Source organism: Magnolia sinica, chromosome 7 (genome assembly GCF_029962835.1).
Source record: "Magnolia sinica isolate HGM2019 chromosome 7, MsV1, whole genome shotgun sequence".
Classification (NCBI taxonomy): Eukaryota; Viridiplantae; Streptophyta; class Magnoliopsida; order Magnoliales; family Magnoliaceae; genus Magnolia; species Magnolia sinica.
In genome coordinates, this window is record NC_080579.1 from 93,877,682 (window position 1) to 93,899,543 (window position 21,862).

Here is a 21,862-nt window from a genome sequence, read left to right on the forward strand (position 1 = left end):
GACTAATTAAAACATCTGGGCCTTGAGCAACCTGAGGCCCACCCATTCCCAGTCTTTAGGATTGTTTGGAATGTTACGATGGTCAAAGAGACTTCCATGGACCGTTCATCACTGGTGTGGGCCATTCAATAAACCATACGAACGTATGAACTACGGATCTCACTTGCTGATTCCTCCAGAACCTTATTCAGGGATAGGCCCCAGGTCCACCGTTCCGTAGCGAGCCTGGCCCACTAACAAATGGGCCTAAAATAAAGCCCATGGCCCAACTCGCAGTTCTCAGAATTTCACAAGCTGTTGAATGGTACCGGCGCATGTTAGCAAAACCCGTGGACGACGAACCTGGCGTCCGCGGGGAGGCCGACCGAAGCTTAAAAACGCCCTAGGGAGTTTAGAACTCCCCGTTCCCGCGCTCGAACCGTCACTCGTAGAAATCCTCAAAACCCGACGGTTTTTTTAGGGTTTAAGGGTTCTCTCTCTCACTCTCTCTATATCAAATCAGCAGCAAAAGCTCGAGATGTAGGGTTCTAGGCGTTGTTTTAGGGTTTCGAATTGCGTCACTTTGATCGGGAGATGGATAGCGAGATGGAGAGCGCTTCTCCGAGCTACTTTGATCCTGAAGATCTCACCACCAGAGAGCAGTTTCGTCGTTACGGGTCTCTCTCTCTCTCTCTCTCTCTCTCTCTCTCTCTCTCTCTCTCTCTCTCTCTCCTTTCATTTCGGAAGAAATGTAGTTGGAAAAATGAACTGATATTTACGTGCCATATTTTTTATGCATACACCCTTTTTTCCCTACCTTTTGTATTAGAGTAGTGGCAAAATTGTGCTGTTCTAGTACCTGAAGTAGGAAAAATGGTGCATGCAACAACGACGGAGGGTGTATTGTTTCCCCGTTGAAATTTCCCTGTAATATTTTAATTTCTTTGTTTTGAGTTTTTTTCTCGTATTGGAAGTTGTTGTCGTTGTTTTTTTTTTTTTTTTTCGGCTGTGGATAGAAAATGGATGATTTTGGGTGGAATTTTGGAAACGGAAAATATTTGGGGTCGTTTGGCAACCTGGATTTGGGAATTACATAAGAAATCAGTTTTGGGAATTGGGTTCCCTGAGAATTGGATTCTGTTAGTCATGTTGGGAAATTGGGAATTTGATTAGGGGAAATGTTGAATGGAATCCAGAAACTGTGATTGGATGCTGGGAAATGGGCCTAAAACTGGTTAGGAATTAAAAAATATCACCGTTGGGCTGGAATTGGCAAGCTTGGAACTTGCAAACCACCCTCTGCCCAAGAATTAAAAAAAATGGATCTTTTGCTTCAGATCTCACATTTTTAAGCCCCCAAATGCAGGAATTTTCCAGAAGAACTGGATTCCAATTCAAGATGCCCCAAATTCCAAGAGTGCAGCTAAATTTTTTGGCCTGAATTGAAAACAAATTTTAATCAGGCCAGAAAGGGCCAAGCTCCTTGCAAGTGGGGCCCACCTTTTTTGATGATCAAGACAATTTGTCTGGTGGGGCCTGCATTGGATGAACAATGCGGTGAAAGTCTCCCCGTCAAGCAATCCTAGCCATCTGATTTCTGGACTGCTAGGCTACTGATGGATTACTGAGAAGCAAATACAGTAAGTGGTTCATCTTCAACGGTAAGAAGTCCATTCTTGAAGAAGTTAGTGGGGTGCTCGATTTTCAATGCATTACAGATGAACAACCTTGATCACTGAATGGTGGGTCCCAATTGCACGTAACGTTGACCTGAAAGTGAAGCTGCTGGTTCTGACTTCTTGATGCAGAGATTGGTAGCTAATATGTCCACTCGAATTCTTAGATGGTAATTGGTGCTCAGATGCCAATTGATGTTGAGATTGCAAGCAAAAAATTGTTAGAGAATGAGGGAGAGTCTACTCACTGGAAAAGAAGAGAGGGTCAGAATCCACTTAATAGGAAAGAAATTCCAGATTTAAGAATACTCCGAAAACTAGCTATACTCATTGTCTCCATGTCTCTTTATAGTCCTAGCATGTAGCGATCTCAATCACACTCAGCTACCAATAAAAGAAATAGAGTCAATAGACTAAACCTAGGACTTCAATAATATTTGCAACAAACCAAACTGACTAGGGCTAAAATAACTCATGTAACAAGTCAAACTAATTACCACAGTTATCTAATTAAGGATATTTACTAACCAAGCTATGATAAATGTACTATTATTGTGGTACACTACTGTTACTCTAGCTTGCTATTGTAGTTGATTCTGTCTTTGGTGCAATGCATCACTTCTAGCCAAGCATCAGTTGCTTCCTCATATCGGAAATCCCTGATGTTGATTTGATTGCACTCATGGAATAAATTAGCTTTGAAAATACCTGGGATTTTGATTTGGTTGCTTTGGTTTGAACCCTCTTGGATAGAAGTATCGGAAGGTATTACCACATCTGATTGTTGTACTCAAGATGTATATCCTATAATTCATTTTTACTTAACCATCTACATGCCACTACACAGGCAGACAGGTGCAATAATCCAAGCCATTCATCAGGTATGTCCAACTGTAAAAGATATTATCACCCAAAATCAGATGGTTATACTCTATATTAGAAAAATGCCTAGACTTAGAAAATCACATTGATTATGTCATCTGTGTTTTGACTGTCAACTTGCTTTGTGCACCATGGTCCACCTGTTGAGTGGACTAGCCTGATTTTCTGGTCAAGGCATCTACACGATGGAGCCCACCTAATGGACAGCTTGGATTGAGCACCCTTGTGCCACATTGGCACATTTGGTAGCATGTAGAGGAGCTTCCTTGTGCATGTGCCTGCTACGACGTCCTAGAAGAGACGTACTTTGGAGCTTTCAGATCCCAGCCTTTCACAAAGACCACTGTTTTGGAAAGAGGAATTATACATTCTAGAGAAGTATAGTGGATAATAGTTTTTGAAGAAGAAACCTTATTTTCTTTATTTTTGTTATAAAATATAAGGTTTTGAGTTAATGTTGGAAATCCTTTTTGAAAATTTAAAGTCACGAATGGGTGCCCAATGTCCTAATGGTACCTGAAACACTACCGGGTGCAGCTGTTGTTCCCATTTCAGGCCTAACATTGGTATGGGTGCAGGTGCAACACCCGTATGGCTATGGTTACCCACATACCTACCTGAACCCAACCCACGGACAACCCCTACCTGGCATGCAACCCATGTTCGGCCTGCCCGATTGTGCTTTATTTTGTTTTCCCCAGTTTTTCTCTTGTACATGGGTCTACTGATGAATGCAATACACATGCAGGAAAAGACAGTCCACTTCAAGCATATCTCCTCTCCAAGAAAATTCTGCTTCAAAGTTCTCTGAATCTGGGCTATTGTATGATGGTAATAGCATTCAAAGGAGGCCTAATGCTGCACTTTTTCTGGAAGAAATCAAACAAGAGGTTGAGAATTTTGAAGTCGATGGATTGGAAGCCAAGGCACCCTATGCTTCCAAAAGAAGAACAGCCTTTGATGCCCATGGAGCATCTGAGGTGGATGGCGGGTTTGAATCAATTCGAAGAGTGAGAAGTCCTTCGGTGAAATCTTGCAAGCATGAGGATGATATTTTAGCAGATGGCGGGGAGACAACCTTTGCACTATTCGCATCCCTCTTCGACTCTGCGCTTCAAGGTCGCCAAATGTCTGATTGATTTTGATTTTTGATGAGGGTTCCTACTCATGATAGTAGGATGCTGAATCGTATCATAATAAGATATTGAATCCTATCATAGTAGGATATTGAATCCTATACAAACATGTGCAGACTTGGCTTTTCTGTGGGTGAGATCCCCAGGGTGTTTCATCAGGATGGCAGCACCTGCGTTGAATGAGGACTATTGGTAAATTCATAGAGAGTGCAGTGCAACTGATGAATGGACCAGGATCTTGCGTGCAGGTGGCATGTTGACACGTTGGCAGAGCAGGATTTCAATCCTCCTCTTGAGAGAAGCAATCACATTTTTTTTTTCTATGTGTTAGCAATCATAGATATTATTAATTGGGATAAGGCTTAGTTGATGACGATGATGACGAGCAATCATAGATATTGACAATCTATACTATTCCATAACGTTCCATATCTTCACCTCATCCATTTTTATATGCTGCCTACAACGGGCAGCATGTCAAATGGAAAAATTTACATGCAACATTTTTCATTCATTTTGAGGAAGTTTACTATAAGAATATGTTCGTTTACATTTGCTTGTTAAAATTATTTGAGTTAAATACTGGATCTACGTTATAGATTCCTGGTTCATACCCTATTATAAGTTATGAATTTTGCATGCCTTGGAAATGCCAATAATCTAGCAAATTCACACAGTCATCTTCAATTCTTCATTTGGCAATGTATGTACTGGAATTTGTAGAAGCCCATTGATCTTTGGCAACTGGAGCCGGGGGAGCACCCGAATTGGTAGTTCAGTGGTACTATACACTTTCCTATACCAAAAATTACTAGGTCTCTGGGCAAAGTCTGATAAGATGCCTGTTAATTTGACCGGGTAAAATACACAACTTATTTTGGAAGGGTTCAAGATCAACTTAAAATTTCTTTTGGTAGAGATATTGTCATCATTATCAGACACCTTTGGTCACTTCTCAATAATTTCAAGTGTTTTTGCAAGCTTCTGCTTTTCGTAATGATTGTCATATACTTTGGTGTGATTTTGGATTATAAATAACAATGTCAAGAATCTTACCATTGGTGGTTTACCTTTCACAGGATTGATGCCCTTCCCTGATCTAATTTTACGTTTCGAGAACACATGCCGACATGTCTCTGAGTCGATTAGGTTTGTATTTAGCTTCAGTGTAGATTATGCTTTATATTTCCTACACGATTGTTTACCAATTTTCGAGCGGTTGCATAATCTTAGTCATGATACCTCTTGATGCAGGACAATTAACCACTTGCTCTAAAAGCTCGAACTGTTAGAGTATGACGAATTAATCCCTTTATCTCATAGCCCAAGCTTCACATTTCATGGGTTAGGATCTCGGCCGAAACCCCCTCGTGGGCTCGTGGGCCCCAAATTACATGGGTCGCGCACCCCGAGTGTGTCCCCGCATCCCACGGGCCACCCCACGCGAGCTTAGTGTGAAATGCCCTTGCATTAATCATCCTCGGTGAGGAGTCTCGAACACGAGACCTCCCCCGTGGGCCCCAAATTACATGGGTTGCTCACCCGAGTGTGTCCTCACATCCCACGGGCTACCCCACTTGAGCCCGGTGTGAAATCCCCTGCATTAATCACCCCCGGTGAGGAGTCTCGAACACGAGACCTCCCACTTTGATACCAATTTGATGCAGGACAATTAACCACTTGCTCTAAAAGCTCGAACTATTAGAGTATGGCGAATTAATCCATTTATCTCATAGCCCGGGCCCCACATCTCATGAGTTAGGACCTCAGCCGAACCCCCCTTGTGGGCTCGTGGGCCTCAAATCACATGGGCCGCCCACCTCGAGTGTGTCCCCACATCCCACGGGCTACGCCACTCGAGCCCGGTGTGAAATGCTCCTGCATTACTTTTCCATAGATGGTCAATACTTCATGTCATGCATGGTTGCTCATCTTTAGAATTCATGTCACCGTCATCATTATCATGAAAGCCTTGTCCAATTTATTTGGGGTGAGCTTTATGGATCCTATTCACTAATTGATCCTAAGGCTCTATCTGCGGCAAGTGAGAGCCTTCATATCTCTTCTCACCACCCGTGAGCCCTTTTAGGTCTTCCTCTCCTCCTCTTTTCAACCTTTGGACATGTTTGTTTTTCCAATCAGAACGGGCTACTCTCCTTCTCCTAGAAAAGGTGTTGGTTCGAGATTATGATTTCTTCTCCCTTATATTTGGTAGGATGAGGGAACACACCAAACCTCGAACTATTCCAAAACTCAGGTGGGCCAAGTGACATAAATGTATAGGTTTTAGGTGCGATTATACATTGCTTCCTGTGATGCGTCTCACCTAAGCTTTGGATTAGGATGATTCTTGGAATGTGTGGTAAACATGAAGAGGCATAATAGATGCATGGGTTTGATTCTGCACAAGCACTACACAAATCGAATGTTTGCTAACCTCATTGTCCTACCTAAATAAACGTGCTAACGCACCATTAAATGCACATCCTCCTCTTCAAAAAAAAAAAAAAAAACACAAAACACAATGACAAAAAGGAAAAAAAAAGCATATATTGATCCAGGCCAGCCAGGCCAGGGCCAAAGCCCTTTTAGTTTTTAACCAGATTAGGGCCAGGACTTGGGCTCAATGGACTAGGGCTGGGCTAACCCCAACTCTGTTCGAGCTGACCCATTGCCATCCCTACCTTTGTTACTATAAGCTCTGCCTATTTGTATCCTTCAAAAAAAGAGAAGAAAAAGAAAAAGAGTTGTGCTTATTTGTCATGTTGTCCTATATCTTTTCCCTCTAACTTGCATGTGGCATACTTCATTGGCTTTTATGCATGCCCTGAATGTATGTTTTTGTCACTACCTTTTTTTTTTCCCCCTTTTCTTTTTGCTATTGTAGGTATGGGACTACTGGTAGACACCGGGTCATAGAGGATAAATTGATGAGGCAGAAAGCTCGGCTGTTGCTTGATGAGGCAGCTTCTTGGTCACTTCTGTGGTACCTCTTTGGAAAAGGAAATCAATGTTTACCCAATTAGAAAACTCCATTGTTTTAATTTATTTAGTTTCTAAACTTCCGTTTGGTAAAGCTGTTGCTGACTGCATGAATGTGTTCTTGTTTGCAGAGTTTAGTGCAGATGTATTTAAGTCTTAGTTCATGTTCTGATGCATCAGGCCTTATTCCACCTTAATTACTTATACTGGGGGAATGAATGAAATCCCACTAGCATTTTATTTTTATCAATTTTGGTTTTAGCTTGATGCTTTTACTCTCAGACAGAGAAGTATTGTGATAACTATGATTATTGAATAACTTGCAGAGTAATGCTGACACATGTTTTGGCAAATAAGAACATGATGTCTCTCAGTTCTCATTTCTATTTCTATGATGTTGTTGTGGGATGATAGCAGCTCATAAATCAACAAATATAAAGTAATATCGTTTCATAAACAACAGCACCTGTAAACCAGAAACAAGGAGAGTAGCCACTTATTTTAGCACTAACATTGATTATTAGAGACCTGCATTAGGATCGGAGTTGCTTCTGAACAGGCTGCTTCAATAATGAGTTAGTCACATCGTGATTCAATATTTGATTGGAGTTAGAGGAGGCTTTGTGGAAGTATCTTAGACTATCTATATCCCTTTTACAATGGTGTCTCTTGGTAGAGGGTGACTGTACTCTTTTTCTGGCAGTTGAGGAGGGTATCTTTCCCATTCGGACCACCTAGGGGAAAATTTCCATAGTTAGATGTCCATAAATTTGTGCATCCTTAAGGCCTTAGAATACACACACACACACACACACACACACACACACACACACATATCAAGTACATGCATATTTGCTGCACTAGCTAAATCTCTGCCTTGGTTAGGGGTTCGCTTGGTACTAGGATGCAAGCTATATTCTTGTAAGAACAACTACTGCAGAGGTGCAGTCATTGATTTTTATTTTTATATTTTTTAAAATTTTAAAATTCTTTTTCCCTTTGTTTCTTCTGGGCATATGTGTCTAGCACAGTATCTTGTGCATCCTACAACCAAAGGGACTCTTATGTATTTTGAGTGGAAATCCAAACTTGGCCATTCTTTGTGAAAACTGTGTGACGTAATTGTTGAGGTTAATTAATTAATTGGAATGAATTAATTATCCAATTTCAACTCTTGATTAATGAGGATGGAAGAATTTTGAGAGGCAATTTTAATCATGATAAATTTTGTAAAGGGACATAGAAATACATTTGTTCCATGACAAGCACAAACTTGTCACTCTTGAAATTTCTGAGTATGATAGTATTATTTCAGAAATTTTGAGGAGCTTATTTATATTTATCTTTCCTCTTTCAAAAACTTTTAAAGTCAGAACATCCACGCATTCAGTGGGAATGTGCTTCCAATAGCATCCAGCTGACTCAGACCAACAAGAACCTCATCAATTTTCTTGAGAGATTTCATCCTCTTGAAGCCTAGCACTCACAGCTCTCTTCCCACCATGGTGAATTTGTTGAAATCACTTTTTCGGAATCCCAAAGATCTCGTGGACATGCACAATAGTGAAAACTACTACATCACTTTTGCCCCTGATCGTGCAGTCATCCGTCGTTACAGAAATTTCAATTTAGCATACCATTGGCAAGCTTACGCCGGCACGTTCCATTTGTTCAAACGGCGCATGTGTGAATTGAATAATGTTCAAGTTACTGATATTCCTAGCTCCATCTGGTTGAATCCGATCACTACTACCAACAGTGATCTCTGCCTTGATCACTTCCTCACATATGTTGAGCGTAATATGGAAATTTTGATGGCCCCATCTTCTAGTGACAGTGAAAGCTCTTCTGACAGTAATTGAGCTTTGAAGACCAAAACAGTGAAGAGATAAAGACGTTCAAAGCAAATCTCTTCTCACATGTCATTTTCATGTCACTATCCAAGATGTCACTATTGCCAGATGTCGTTGTCTTAAGCTATTCTTTTAAGCCTTCTTCAGCAAAAGAACCAGGTGTCACCAGCTGACCCCACATGTCAACATCCATCTACATCGGGCACTCTACGTGTTTGGTACAGAATGCCTCTCCCAAGCCATATTGCTTCGCCTTCGTCTAGCTGTCCCTCATCACTGTTACAAAGGGCCTATGTGTCCTCTGAAGTGTTCTCCGTCCTAAGCAGCAGAAGCCAAGTGTCGCCTTCTTTGCTCGTCCATACCTGTAGCCTCCGATGCGTGTCCCACGCCTCCTGCAAGTGCATCAATTATCAGCAGTGTGAATTGTTTTGCAATCTCATTTGAAGTCCGGTCGAGTCTATAAATAGCAATTTATTTCTCAGTTGCAAGCAGACTCAGATAGAGAGAAAAAAGAGTCCTGTTGATATTCCACCTCATGAGTGGTAGACGCGCCTGATGGATATTTATGCATGAATGAAAGCAGAAATGCAAAATACTGGTGCTGCAGTTTGACGGACATGCGATAAAGTCGTTGCCAGATTCAGTAGAATTTTGCGAGAATGACCACTACATGATGCAAGAGGAAGAGACCTAGTAGAAGAAGAAGACGACAATGAGGAACGAACAGATGACATGATGGAAGTGGATATAGGATGTATGGTTAGGATAAGGCAACCCTAGGAGACCCGATGATGTTCGGTGTGTCGCATAGTTTGGTATAATTCGCTTACTTTTATCAAGAACGTATTGGCTACAGGGAGGGTGACCTCAACGCCTATCTTGGCTAAACGGTCGAAACTCACCAACGTTTTCTGGATAACCAGAAAAGAATTCTATATCCAGCTTTTTCAACAGTTACTGTCAAACCATGTTTTCTGATACAGAAGATCGTACGAAGCGCAATTGTAGAGCATACTAATCATGGCAATTGTAGCTATTTACTAATAAAAGGAGATATAACACCGAATAGCACAAGGTTTACCTGAAGGTAGTCTTGTCCATCACATACATCCCACACAAGGGAAGGTTAGAAACACATGGCGGTGGTGGCTTTGATACCAATAAACCCTAAAGATCGACAAACTGGTAAAAACATGGATAAAAGAAAGACACCAGTTTCAAAAACCTAACATGAATTTCTAAACCCTAATAAACTTTGAAAACCCTTGATATAAGTAGAAAAAACCTTAATCAGAATCGTAATATGTCACTGTAGCTGCGTTACTATATACGTGTTACTGTAGCAGGGATACAAGGTGACAAATACCGTTACTGTAGACGTGTTACGGGATATTGAAATTGGGATACAAGGTGACAAACACCGTTCTTTGGTTCAGTTTGGTCTGGATTGTGCCAATAACATCATGCTGGTACTGCTTGAATCTAATATCCAGCAAAGTGAGTTTGCAGGCTGATGGGAGGCCTTTCTTGCCATGGAAAGTGATGGCAAGGCGAACAGCACCAAAGTGCAGACGAGTGTATCCTTGCTTCCTCCAATTAGGAAAATTTTCATTCGGCAACTGAAGAGTCACAAATTCCTCAAGCTGGTTAGCTTGGATGGGGGCTTGGTCAAACTTTGATGACAAAGCATACTCCCGAATGGAGTTTGGCTGTTTTTGGACAAGCCGTTTGAGTTTGGCTGAAATAGTAGTACAATTTTTCTGGAAGAACTGATTAGGGTTTGAGATTGGAGTTTGGGTAGCAGGGACCTTACCATCAGTATATTCTACCTCATATAAAAAATTATATTTATTACCGCTACATGATGCAAGAGGAAGAGACCTAGTGGAAGAAGAAGATGAAAATGATGAACGAACAGATGACATGAAGAAAGTGGATGCAGGATGTATGGTCAGGATAAGGCAACCCTAGGAGACCCGATGATGTTCGGTGTGTCGCATAGTTTGGTACAACTCGCTTCCTTTTATCAACAACATATTGGCTACAGAGGGGGTGACCTCAACACCTACCTCGGTTAAACGGTTGAAACTCACCAACGTTTTCTTGTTATCCAGAAAGGAATTCTATATCCAGCTTTTTCAACAGTTATTATCAAACCAAGTTTTCTGATACAGAAATCGCACGAAGTGCAACTGTAGAGCATACTAATCATGGCGACTGTAGCTATCTACTAATAAAAGGAGATAGACTATGTTAACACCGAATAGCACAAGGTTTACCTGAAGGTAGTCCTGTCCATCACATACATCCCACACGAGGGAAGTTTAGAAAGACATGGTGGTGGTGGCTCTGATACCAATAAACCCTACAGATCGACAAACTGGTAAAAACATGGACAAAAGAAAGACACCGGTTTCAAAAACCAAACATGAATTTCTAAACCCTAATAAACTCTGTAAACCCTAGATATAATTAGGAAAAACTCTAATCAGAATCGTAATATGTTACTGTAGCTGCGTTACTGTAGACATGTTACTGTAGCGGGGGAACCGCTGAATCCAATTGCCTCCTTTCTTAAGGCACATGCATTGTTGCCCTCTTCACCAGCTTCCTCAAAACTCTCAGATGATGTTGAAGCAGATTTGGACATTCAAGATCTGTTCATGCAACAAACGCAAGGTGCTCCTGGTGTAACACCACAGCTCCCTGCTCAACCTTCTGGTCCCCAGGTTGATGAAGCAGCCAGCGACATCGATGAAGATAGAGCTCCTCCTCAACATTTCCCAAGAATGGTCATTCCTGAGAATGACAACAAAAAGCTCTTCACCCTTGATGATATTCCACCACATGAATGGCAGACGTGTCTGATAGATATTTATGCATGGATGAAAGTAGAAATGCAAAATCCAGGTGCTACAGTTCGACGGACATGCGATAAAGTCGTTGCCAAATTCAATGGAACGTTGCGTGAGTGGTGGACCGTTCTCGGAGAATATTTCCAATTGCAAGTCTTACAAGAAGAACTGCTCCTATGTAAGTTGTCGCGGGACAAACGTACACTTAGGGGTCTCGTTCTGGTTAACAAATCAACAGGGCATCTTGTCGTGATGCAAGCCCTGGAAGCCGCAAATCGATAGAATGATTCTGCACTCCGAAGGCTACTTGGTAGTGGAGAGTAGCAGCCATAGCACCTTCTTGAAATTCAGCACCAGAGAGCTGAACTTGGGCTTGGAGGGTCGTAAAGAGGTGCAGTTCACTGAACAGGATATTGAAATTAGGATACAAGGTGACAAACACCGTATCCTCACTCACAGCTCTCTTTCCACCATGGTGAATTTGTTGAAATTAGTTTTCGAAATCCCAGAGATCTCGTAGACATCCACAATGGTGAAAATTACTACATCACTTTTGCCCCTGATCGTGCAGTCATTCGTGGTTACATAAATTTCGATTTAGCACACCATTGGCAAGCTTACGCCGGCACATTCCATCTGTTTAAACGGCACATGTGTGAATTGAACAATGTTCAAATTGTTGATATTCCCAACTCCATCTGGTTGAATCTGATCACCACTGCCAACAGTGATCTCTGCCTCGATCACTTCCTCACATATGTTGAGCGTAATATGGAAATTTTGATGGCCCCATCTTCTAGCGATAGTGAAAGCTCTTCTGACAGTAATTGAGCTTTGAAGATCAAAACAGTGAAGAGATAAAAACGTTTAAAGCAAATCTCTTCTCACATGTCATTTTCATATCACTATTCAAGATGTTACTATCACCGGATGTCGTTATTCCAGACTATTCTCTTAAGCCTTCTTCAGCAAAAGAACCAGGTGTCACCAGCTGACCCCATATGTCAACATCCATTTACATCGGGCACTGTACGTGCTTGCTATAGAATGCCTCTCCCAGGCCACATTGCTTTGCCCTTGTCCAGACAAGGGCGAAGCAATGTGGATGATATCAAAACCAAGGATTAGGTCTTTTCCAGACAAGGATGAGCCGAGAAAGGAATGGGTGATGATAAGGTCATGGAAAATTTTTATTGACAGAGGATGGGTGATTCTGTCAACATGGAAGACCTTGCCATTGGCGGCTCTGAAGAACTGAGAGTGGGAATGCCACAAACTTTCTGGTAGTATGGATGGATTAAGAATTGAGATGGCTACACCGGTACCTGCAAGAGCAATGACCGGGATTGGAAGCGAAGACGGTTGGCAGATAAGTTCAACTCAAATGAGCAGAGTTGGACTAACTGCTGTGATCGAGGGCAGAGTAACAGCTTCAAAAATTTGGTCGTCAACCCAGCTGATAGATACAAAACAGCATTTACTGTCCCAAATGCACACTATCAATGGACAATCATGCCCTTTGGTTTGAAAATCACTCCGTCGCTTTTGCAAAAAGCGATGGTTTAGATCTTTAAACCAATTTTACACCATTGCTTGGTGTACATTGATGATCTTTTGTTGTACTCTCCAGATGAGAAGACTCACAATGATCCTGTCCAACACTTCCATGCAATCTGCATGGATAATTGATGCACTTGCAGTAGGCGTGGGACACGCGTCGGAGGCTGCAGGGATGGACGAGTAAAGAAGGCGACACTTGGTTTCTGCTGCTTAGGACGGAGAACACTTTAGAGGACACGTATGTCCTTCGTAATAGTGATGAGGGATAGCTGGACAAGGGCGAAGCAATGTGGCTTGGGAGAGGCATTCTGTAGCAAACACGTAGAGTGTCTGATGTAGATAGATGTTGACATGTGGTAACACTTGGTTCTTTTGCTGAAGATAGCTTTAAGAGAATAGCCTGGGACAACGACATCTGGGGATAGCGACATCTTGGATAGTAACATGAAAATGACATGTGAAAAGAGATTTGCTTTGAACGTCTTTATCTCTTCATAGTTTTGGTCTTCAAAGCTTAATTACTGTCAGAAGAGCTTTCACTGTCGCTAGAAGATGGGGAAAAAAAATCAGATCATCTACTTCTTGAGGAAAAAATATAATAAAATCAGATCATCTACTCTGAGAGAAACATGGCCTTTGAAAGTTGGTGCATTCCTATTCAAACGTCATAAAAAACATGGACTCTGGAGTTTTAGAGTGACTAAAGCATTTAACATAATGTGACCTGTATTAGAATTTTGGATTATTTTGACCTAGTCGTAGGCTTCTGGATTTCTCTGAATTGGTTTCCCCAGCCTTTTTTATAATTTATACCCACTGAGTAGTTTATTCTTATTAACAAATGAAACTGTGTTAGTTTATTCTTCAAAGCTTACAATGTGCTTTTTCTAATATGGATGCTTTAAATTTCCTCTTCTTGCTGTATGCTGATTCTAGAGATGTATGGAAATGTTGCTTGGGTGGATGCTAATAGTCAAGCATGCTTATGGAACTTGAGCTTGCAGCATGATTAATCCAATCTCTACTTTGGTACTTTGGATACTTGGAACTTATTCCATCTCAACTGGTTAATATTTTACCACACCAAAAACTTATTCCATCTCGACTGGTTAATTTTTCACAACACTTTGGTGTGGTGGCTGGGAGTCTTTAGTTGCTCTTTGTAGATGTGCTTTTCTTTGCTGATACTAGTCCTAGTGTTTTCATTCCTGTATTCTTTTTTTCCCTACCTCTGTTTTTCAAAGCTTCTATTGATTAAACCGATTTGTGGCAGTTATCTAGAATTTATGGAACTGATACATTAAATTTGTAATATAATTCCTTCTGAGACATGTAAAAATTCAAGTTGTTTTTGGCTTTCTTTTTTCCTGAAACTGTTTGTTTTCCATCTTGCAGGAAATGAAGAACTTCCTGAAGACCTAATTCTGGTAACATGTCTTTGCCAAACCATGATCCCGAATAATTTTTCTTGTCCATTTGTGATTTTCAGAAGTTCTCTTTCTTAGTTTCATCTATTTCTTTTGGCAGTCTCCGGCAACTTCACATCTTGAGGCTTGCCGGTTCGTTATGGCAGATCATACAGCTCAACTATGCCTCCGTATTGTTCAATGGCTAGAAGGGCTAGCATCGGAAGCTCTTGATTTGGAGAAAAAGGTCATTATCTGTTGTCATTTCTTTTGATTGGAGTTTTGGACCTCCTTTTGATTAGTGCCTCTTCTATATATTCCTTCTCCATTGAAACCTTGGGTGATTGATATATAACAATATGCTTGTTTTTGTTGATTACTTTATTGTATTGCTAAAGCTGGGCACAACAGTTGTTTGAAACAAGCTTGAATACTTTTCACGAGAACCTGTACATACAGTAGCCAAGTTTTGTAGCACTTGCCTGCAACTTATTGTTTAGAATTAAAATAAACTGCAGGTGAGAGGATGCCACGTTGGTTCGTATCTCCCCAGTTCTGGTGTTTGGCATCATACACAGAGGTTTTTGAAGAAAGGGAATACTGATCCAGCTACTGTTCAACACTTGGATTTTGATGCTCCAACACGTGAAGTTGCTCAACTTGTCCCTGATGACAAAGTACTTAATTCCTTCCTTCAGTATATTTATATTGCATGCAATTGAATTTTCATATCCTTATCAATTGTCTTTTAGTGATGGCTGCAATTGTTTTGGACTGCGATAATAAATTACTGCAATTGGAACGTGGTTGTAAAGTTTGCCCTCAAAAGTCACTGAAATTGATATCTAAACTCAAGAAAGTTGGATATTGTTCTTTTGATTCGATATATGGTTGGTTCCAGAAAACAACGGTGAAATCTTCAGGAATGTTTGATTAAATCAATCCTATAATGACTTTTTTACTTGAAACAGAAACAGGATGAATCTCTTCTTGAAGATATCTGGGTTCTGTTAAGAGCAGGAAGATTGGAAGAGGCATGTGAACTTTGCCGATCTGCTGGGCAGGTATGTGAATTTTTCCTAGTCTTGGTTCATGGGAGTCTTTTTTCTTTGAGGGTCAATGAATATTTTTTTTTGGAAGCCATGGAGGGCTGCGACTCTATGCCCATTTGGAGGGTTGGATCAATTTCCTTCCATTGAAGCTTTGCAAAAGAATGGAAAGAATAGAGCCTTGCAAGCCATCGAACTAGAAAGCGGCATTGGGCACCAATGGCATCTTTGGAAATGGGCTTCTTATTGCGCTTCAGAGGTAGGAATCAGAGGGCTGGCCTTCTAGTCAACACTGTGGTCGTTGTTCTTATCATGGAATCATAACTTTCGCCAATTTTCTCTGGTGTTCTAGTAATCACTGATTGAAAGACTATTGCAGATGACTGTCTCTTCATCAAGCTGATGGGTTTCTTTTGTTGGATTTTTGTGCTGTAGAAAATTGCGGAACAAGACGGTGGAAGATACGAGACCGCTGTTTATGCTGCCCAATGTAGTAACTTGAAGCGCTTGCTTCCTATCTGTACAGACTGGGAGGTGCTTCCTTACCCATTAATCATGCGAAGGCCATGTTGGCATTAGTTCTACTATGCATAGTTGCACACATATGAGGAATGATCTAGTGGGCTAACAGCATTGTAGCATTGTTTGGGGTGCCCTTGTTTGTCTTTGTTTTTTAAATCAAGCAGTTTAATCTTAAAAAGGAAAAAAAGAAACTGCATGGTGGCACTAGGATGCATCTAGTGGGAGATGTGTAAGTTTTAATCTAATTGTTGCATGATGACTTCTTACCATGCATTTGTTATGGTTGACTTTGGTTTGAAAGTTTGAAACTCACTTAATCATGCATTTTATTATCATTAAATCTAGTGGCGCTCCCACAAGATGCATTGAAATGCTACCATGCACTTGGTACATGATCACTTCCCATCTAATTGTAATGCAGCAATTAGATTAAATCATGCTAGCATGCGTGTAAGGTTACCTGCTCGTGCGTTTTCTAGATCTGAAAATCTTATATTAGAAAGCTACAAACCCTCTGGACATGGGGTATCTATGTGGCAGCCGTCTCCTTTGCTCTTTCCGTTTTCCTCTTTTCTTGACTTTTTAATTCAATAAAGAGGCATGGTAGTTCATTTTATTTATTGTGCATTTGCTGAAAGACATTTGCAGGACAATACCTCAAGAGATTTTATTTGTTGTGGTGATATATTTATGCAGTTTATCAGCTTATCCAAAATGATAAAGTACGAGTGTTGTGTATTAATGTCATTTGAAATCTTTTTAAGCCTAAGAATTAAGGTAAAAATCTGAAAAAGGGCGAAAATTATATATTCAAGAATGTATCTTTACCCCTGTGGTATTTTGGCATGTATATAATGCTGTATGAATGTTCAGGGTATCAGTAGCTTTACATGTATTGACGACTTGGGATATGGAAACATGTATCAATATCGGCAATACTTTGGTAATATATCGCTGTTTGAGGGAAACATTGGGAAAAATATGGAAAATTTCAATGGAACTTTAGGAGATGTTAAAAGACACATGTTTACACATTTTAGGAATCAAAATATTGCAAAAAATAACTACATGTAATAAGTTTCCATTTTATAGAGGCCTAAACCATGTGCTGCTGGGAAAAAAAAAACAATGCATATATCCAAAATGAGTTTATATCATTCAAATGCCATAAAATGCAAGTAATAAAACATCCATTCTCTATTTGAAGGGTAAAAATGGAAGAGTTTAGTGTGGGTTTAAAATATCTAGTGTTCATGATAGGTTCATGAAAGGGGTGGGCTTCTCGATTGGAAATGGAGATAAAATCCATTTTTTTGGAGGATGTGTGGTGTGGAGCATCTCCTCTCAAGTGTGAGTTCCCAAGACTTGCTCGCCCATCCGTTGAGGAGAACATCTCAATCTCTAAATGCTTCACTTGGAGGGGTGATGAAATAGTGTGGACCCGCATTGTCGTACGGACTTGATAGATGAAAAAGTGAAGGAGTTTGTTACTATTCTTCAACGGCTTAATCCTTGCATTCATGTACAAGGAGAAAATGATAGTATGATTTGTCTTAAAGATAAGGGTCAATCCTCAGTTAAATCTTTCTTCAACTCTTTCCTTCTATGAGGCTCCCTCCAATTTCTATACGTCCTTCTTGTGGCACTATGGGGCTCAACAAAAAATTGTGGCGTTCGGATGTTTCGTTGGAAGAAATTGGTTTTTGACTATTGGTAATGATGCGGGGAAGAGCGTGAAACAATAAGAGAAAGATCATCGTCTTCCTTAAGTGATTAAAACCTTGAATCCACAAGGAGAGTTCTTGAGTCCACAAGAAAATAAGAGAGAAAATTGAGGTATGTTATTGAATAATGTGTCTATGATTTCTCGATTACACCACTAATAAAGAAAACCCAGACTCTAATTCGAAATTACCCAAAATAGCAAAACTCTTCTAAAGCCTAATTTGCTAATAATAGACAGTCTAGATAAACGTTACTGGAATATTCTCAGCCTAATTACGAGCAACTTCTAAAAGACGTGAATTCCTAAAACTCTGAAAAACAACGAAAACAGAAAATTTTAAAAACAGTAAAATTTTTCCTAAAAATCGTAGTATTGGATTTGGAAGTGAGTTTTTTGGTGAAACGAATGAATTTGGCCAATGTAGCAGGTGGGTTGACCCTAGAAGCATCGTTACATAAAGAACGATAGGTTGTGCGTTTCGTGACGATGCACGGATCAAACGTTACTACTAATCTACAGTCTACGCTTTGAACGACAATTTATCCTTATCTGGAATGAATTTCTTTGTGCCAGACACGTCTCGGGCCCAGTTATGTTATGCCCTACGTAGGACTGGGCCCGGATTTGATTGGCTACTTCTGCTTTCTTTTGGGCTTCTTTTGGTCTAGCCGTGAAAAAATGCATCAATGGCATGTCCTACATTAGTCCCCTTCAATTGGAAAGAACTTGTCATCGAGTTATTCAACGGACTCGGCTCATGATACTCATGCATGTCTGCCACATTGAAAGTCTATGAGATTTCCATGCCCTTGGGAAGATCAACAATAAAGGCTTTATCATTGATTTTCCCGAGTTTCGGAACATGACCCATCTTCTCATTCTTTAACTTGTTATATGTCCTAGTCAGAAACCCCCTCCTTGTGTAGGTGAACTAGCACATTATTACCTACTTCAAAGATCTTCTGGCGCCTGTGTTTATCAGCTTTTTCCTTATGCTTGGCATTAGACTCTTGTAACTTCTTGGGCGTTAATAGGGATGACACAACACAGACTCGTGCTCTCCCTCACTAGATCCTTATAGATCAATTCCTCTAGTTGTCCCTGCAAGATCTCACATTCTTTTGGTCTCATCTAATAATGTGGGCGATTAGGCAGACATGCCCCTAGGATAAGATCAATGTGGTGCTGGATAACACAGACGAATGGCAACTCGTTAGGAAGTTCATCAGGCATAGTCTCCTTGAACTCCTGCAACATTTGTTTAAATGTTTTTGAAATGTTTGTGGGTTCTACTTCTTTCCCCCTTACAACTAATGCGTTGATCTTCCCTGTTTCCTTAGATTCTTTGGCGAAATCCTATATGGTTACGAGCAAGGTGTTTTGTATCTGTTATGATATGATCGTAAAGGCCGATACATGTAGGTAACCATCTTGACCATTACACGATATGAGGGTGAAACGGGGTAATTGGTTTTTTGGGACCGTATCAGCTGTTATGGGGCATAACGACTGTTACCCCTGTAGCAGTAGAAAAATGACCACTTTTTTTTTTCCCCCCCTATTTAAATTCATTTTCCACACTTCTCATTACCAAAACTCTCCTAGATCATTTTACAACAAATTTCGAACACTCTTAGGGTCTGTTTGTTAATGTTAAATTTTTTTACTTAATGAGGAATTCGAAAAACGCTTGGTGTTTAGTGTTGTTTGTTAACATCGAACGTGGAAAGCGCTTCATAATTTTTGCAGATTTTTTTCAGAGATGGAGGTCTAGCTTAATGGTGAATCTAGATTGTGCTTCACGGAGTATTTTTGAAAAATCCAAAATTGCCTTGCGTGATAAGATTTCGCCTTTGCGTAATACACAACCACACTTTTAACGTGTGACACTTCTTTGGGCCCATAATGATTTATGTGTTAGATCCACACTCGCCTATCAACTTTTCTATATAATTCTAGAGTATGATCCCAAAAAAATGAGGCACATCCAAAGCTCAAGTTGACCACACCACAGAAAGCAGTGGGAATGGAACAACTACTGTTAAAACCTTCACGGGGTCCACTATGAAGTTTATTTGCCATCCAACCTCTTCACAAGGTCACATAAACCTGGATGAAGGGAAAGCACAAAAATCAGCTTGATCAGAGCCTTTTGTGGCCCCAAGAAGTTTTCAATGGTAGGCACCCAATTTCCACAGTTTGTTGTAGTGTGGCCCACTTGAGCCTTAGATGTTCTTAGTTTTTGGTCTTATCCCCTAAAATTATATGGAAAAATGGATGGACGGTGTGGATAAAACATATACATCATGGTATGCCCCATAGAGCCCTTTGATAAAACCGTCTGTCTCTAGTCAGTTCATGCAAGCTCCTTGTGTCTCATTTAGAGGTCGTGCTTTACATCCTTAGGTATTTAAAGGGAGCTCTTAGTCTTGTATTCTCTGTAAGTTGAATGAGACCATCTTTGAGTAGAAGGGTATTTTGATGTAGATTGGGCTTGCCGTTCATTCAAGCGCTGAGACAGAATATAGAGCAATGGCCCACGCAACGTGTGAACTCATTTGGTTAAAGTTGTTATTGTGTGAGCTTGGGTTTTTGGTCGATAATCTCATGAGGTTGTATTGTAATAATCAAGTGGCTTTTCACATTGCCAATTATTATATCTATCATGAGAGAATCAAGCACATTGAAGTAGATTGCCACTTTACCCGGGAGAAAGTGGCTAGCAAGGAAACTTGCATACTATTCTTCAAGTCTCAAGATTTGTTGGCAGATATGTTCACTAAATCTTTAAGGCGTACTCACTTAGATATGTTTCCCTCCTTTGTGGTTTCTTAATAAATTTTCAGTTACCTCTAAAGAAAGATGATATATATGCTTTAGCTTGAGGGGGGAGTGTTAACAGATGTGGGTCATACTACTACATGGCCCCCACATATCTGTATCTTCTAGCCATTACTGTTTAGGACGTAGTGGTATTATTGCTTTTGTTATTAAATGACGTAGTTGGTATTTTAGCTTTTGTTTTTATTTTAATATAAAAACAAGAGGGGTGGGGTGTGTGGATGTAACCAAACCCTAATCCCTCTCTCTCAACTTATCTCTTTTTTCTCTCCTCTCTTGTCAATTAAGTTTACATCAGTAAATTAGTGAGACCTATATGGTAGCAGTTGAACTACCTTTTATTCCTTTCTACTGAATTATGATGTTGAGTTGATTTTTTATGTAACAAGCATTTATGTAGAGGCTCTATAAGTGACCCTGAACTTAATTTCTCTTTTTGTTATATTATTTTTCAGTTTGGGAAATCTTTTCTATTTGATATATGCAATTTGATTCTATATTGTTTTTACACTTTATATGTTTCCTTTTTGAATCTAACACGGCATATTTTTTTTTCCAGTCAGCATGCTGGGCAATGGCAAAGTCATGGCTTGACATCCAGCTAGACTTAGAATTGGCTCGGTTCCATCCAGGTAGATTGGAACAGTTGAAAAATTATGCTGATGCCATGGATGGATCTCGACAAGGAGACCAGACTTTGCAGCCTTCTGTTGGTCCAGAAGGTTGGCCATGCCATGTTCTTGATCAACAACCGCGGGATATTTCTGCTCTGCTCCAGAAACTTCATTCGGGGTAGAGTTATAGCATCGAGTTTGGTTGTTTTGTCTTCCCTTTTCCTTTTCTCACTTCCAGAGGTTTTGATGGATATCTGATTTGTCTATTTGCTTGGTTTAGCGATGTGGTACATGAAGCTGTTTCTCGAGCATGCAAAGAACAGCATCGGCAAATTGAGGTAAGAATCTCATGTTAGATACGAGGATCAAATTTTACTTAGGTAAGGACTTAATTTCATTTGCTAGAAAATTTACTTAGTTTTGAAGAGAATAATTACATAGAAATCATGCTTTGTATGCATTTTCCAGCATTTATTAAAAGGTGGCTACCCATCTGCTGTGCACATGGCATACATCTCCATACTGTTCAAACTATGACATGTAGGCTGGAATAACACTGTTCAGATGATTAACCATCTGATTTTGCCCATTGGTTACGGACCACCTACCATGTCCTTTTAACCATCCGGTTAATGTTGCAGTAAAGACCAGTGTTATAAATAATGTATAGTGTAGCGCTCACCCCTCGGAATCTTGACGCTTAAGTTATATAGCATGTAGAATAAGCTATATGCCACTTCTAGATTTTTAGTTAAGGCTGTGCTTGGTTTTGCCCAATATC

The 21,862-nt window shown here is 40.2% G+C and overlaps 1 protein-coding gene across 2 annotated transcripts in view; it reads left to right on the top strand.

Moving 5' to 3' along the window:
* Nucleotides 1-392: 392 nt before the first annotated feature.
* Nucleotides 393-21,862, top strand: part of LOC131251763 (nuclear pore complex protein NUP107) — a 34,493-nt gene continuing 13,023 nt past the window's right edge. Inside the window, exons 1-11 of one of the 2 annotated variants that reach the window (XM_058252701.1) lie at nt 393-656; nt 4,753-4,822; nt 6,561-6,685; nt 14,328-14,350; nt 14,451-14,576; nt 14,848-15,006; nt 15,301-15,393; nt 15,470-15,637; nt 15,814-15,912; nt 21,027-21,259; nt 21,362-21,419. In XM_058252701.1, coding sequence (XP_058108684.1) covers nt 14,490-14,576; nt 14,848-15,006; nt 15,301-15,393; nt 15,470-15,637; nt 15,814-15,912; nt 21,027-21,259; nt 21,362-21,419 — 897 coding nt within the window. In that variant the 5' untranslated portion in view covers nt 393-656; nt 4,753-4,822; nt 6,561-6,685; nt 14,328-14,350; nt 14,451-14,489. Of the gene's footprint in view, nt 657-4,752; nt 4,823-6,560; nt 6,686-14,318; nt 14,351-14,450; nt 14,577-14,847; nt 15,007-15,300; nt 15,394-15,469; nt 15,638-15,813; nt 15,913-21,026; nt 21,260-21,361; nt 21,420-21,862 lie in introns of both variants that reach the window. The other variant, XM_058252700.1, reaches the window with a different exon arrangement.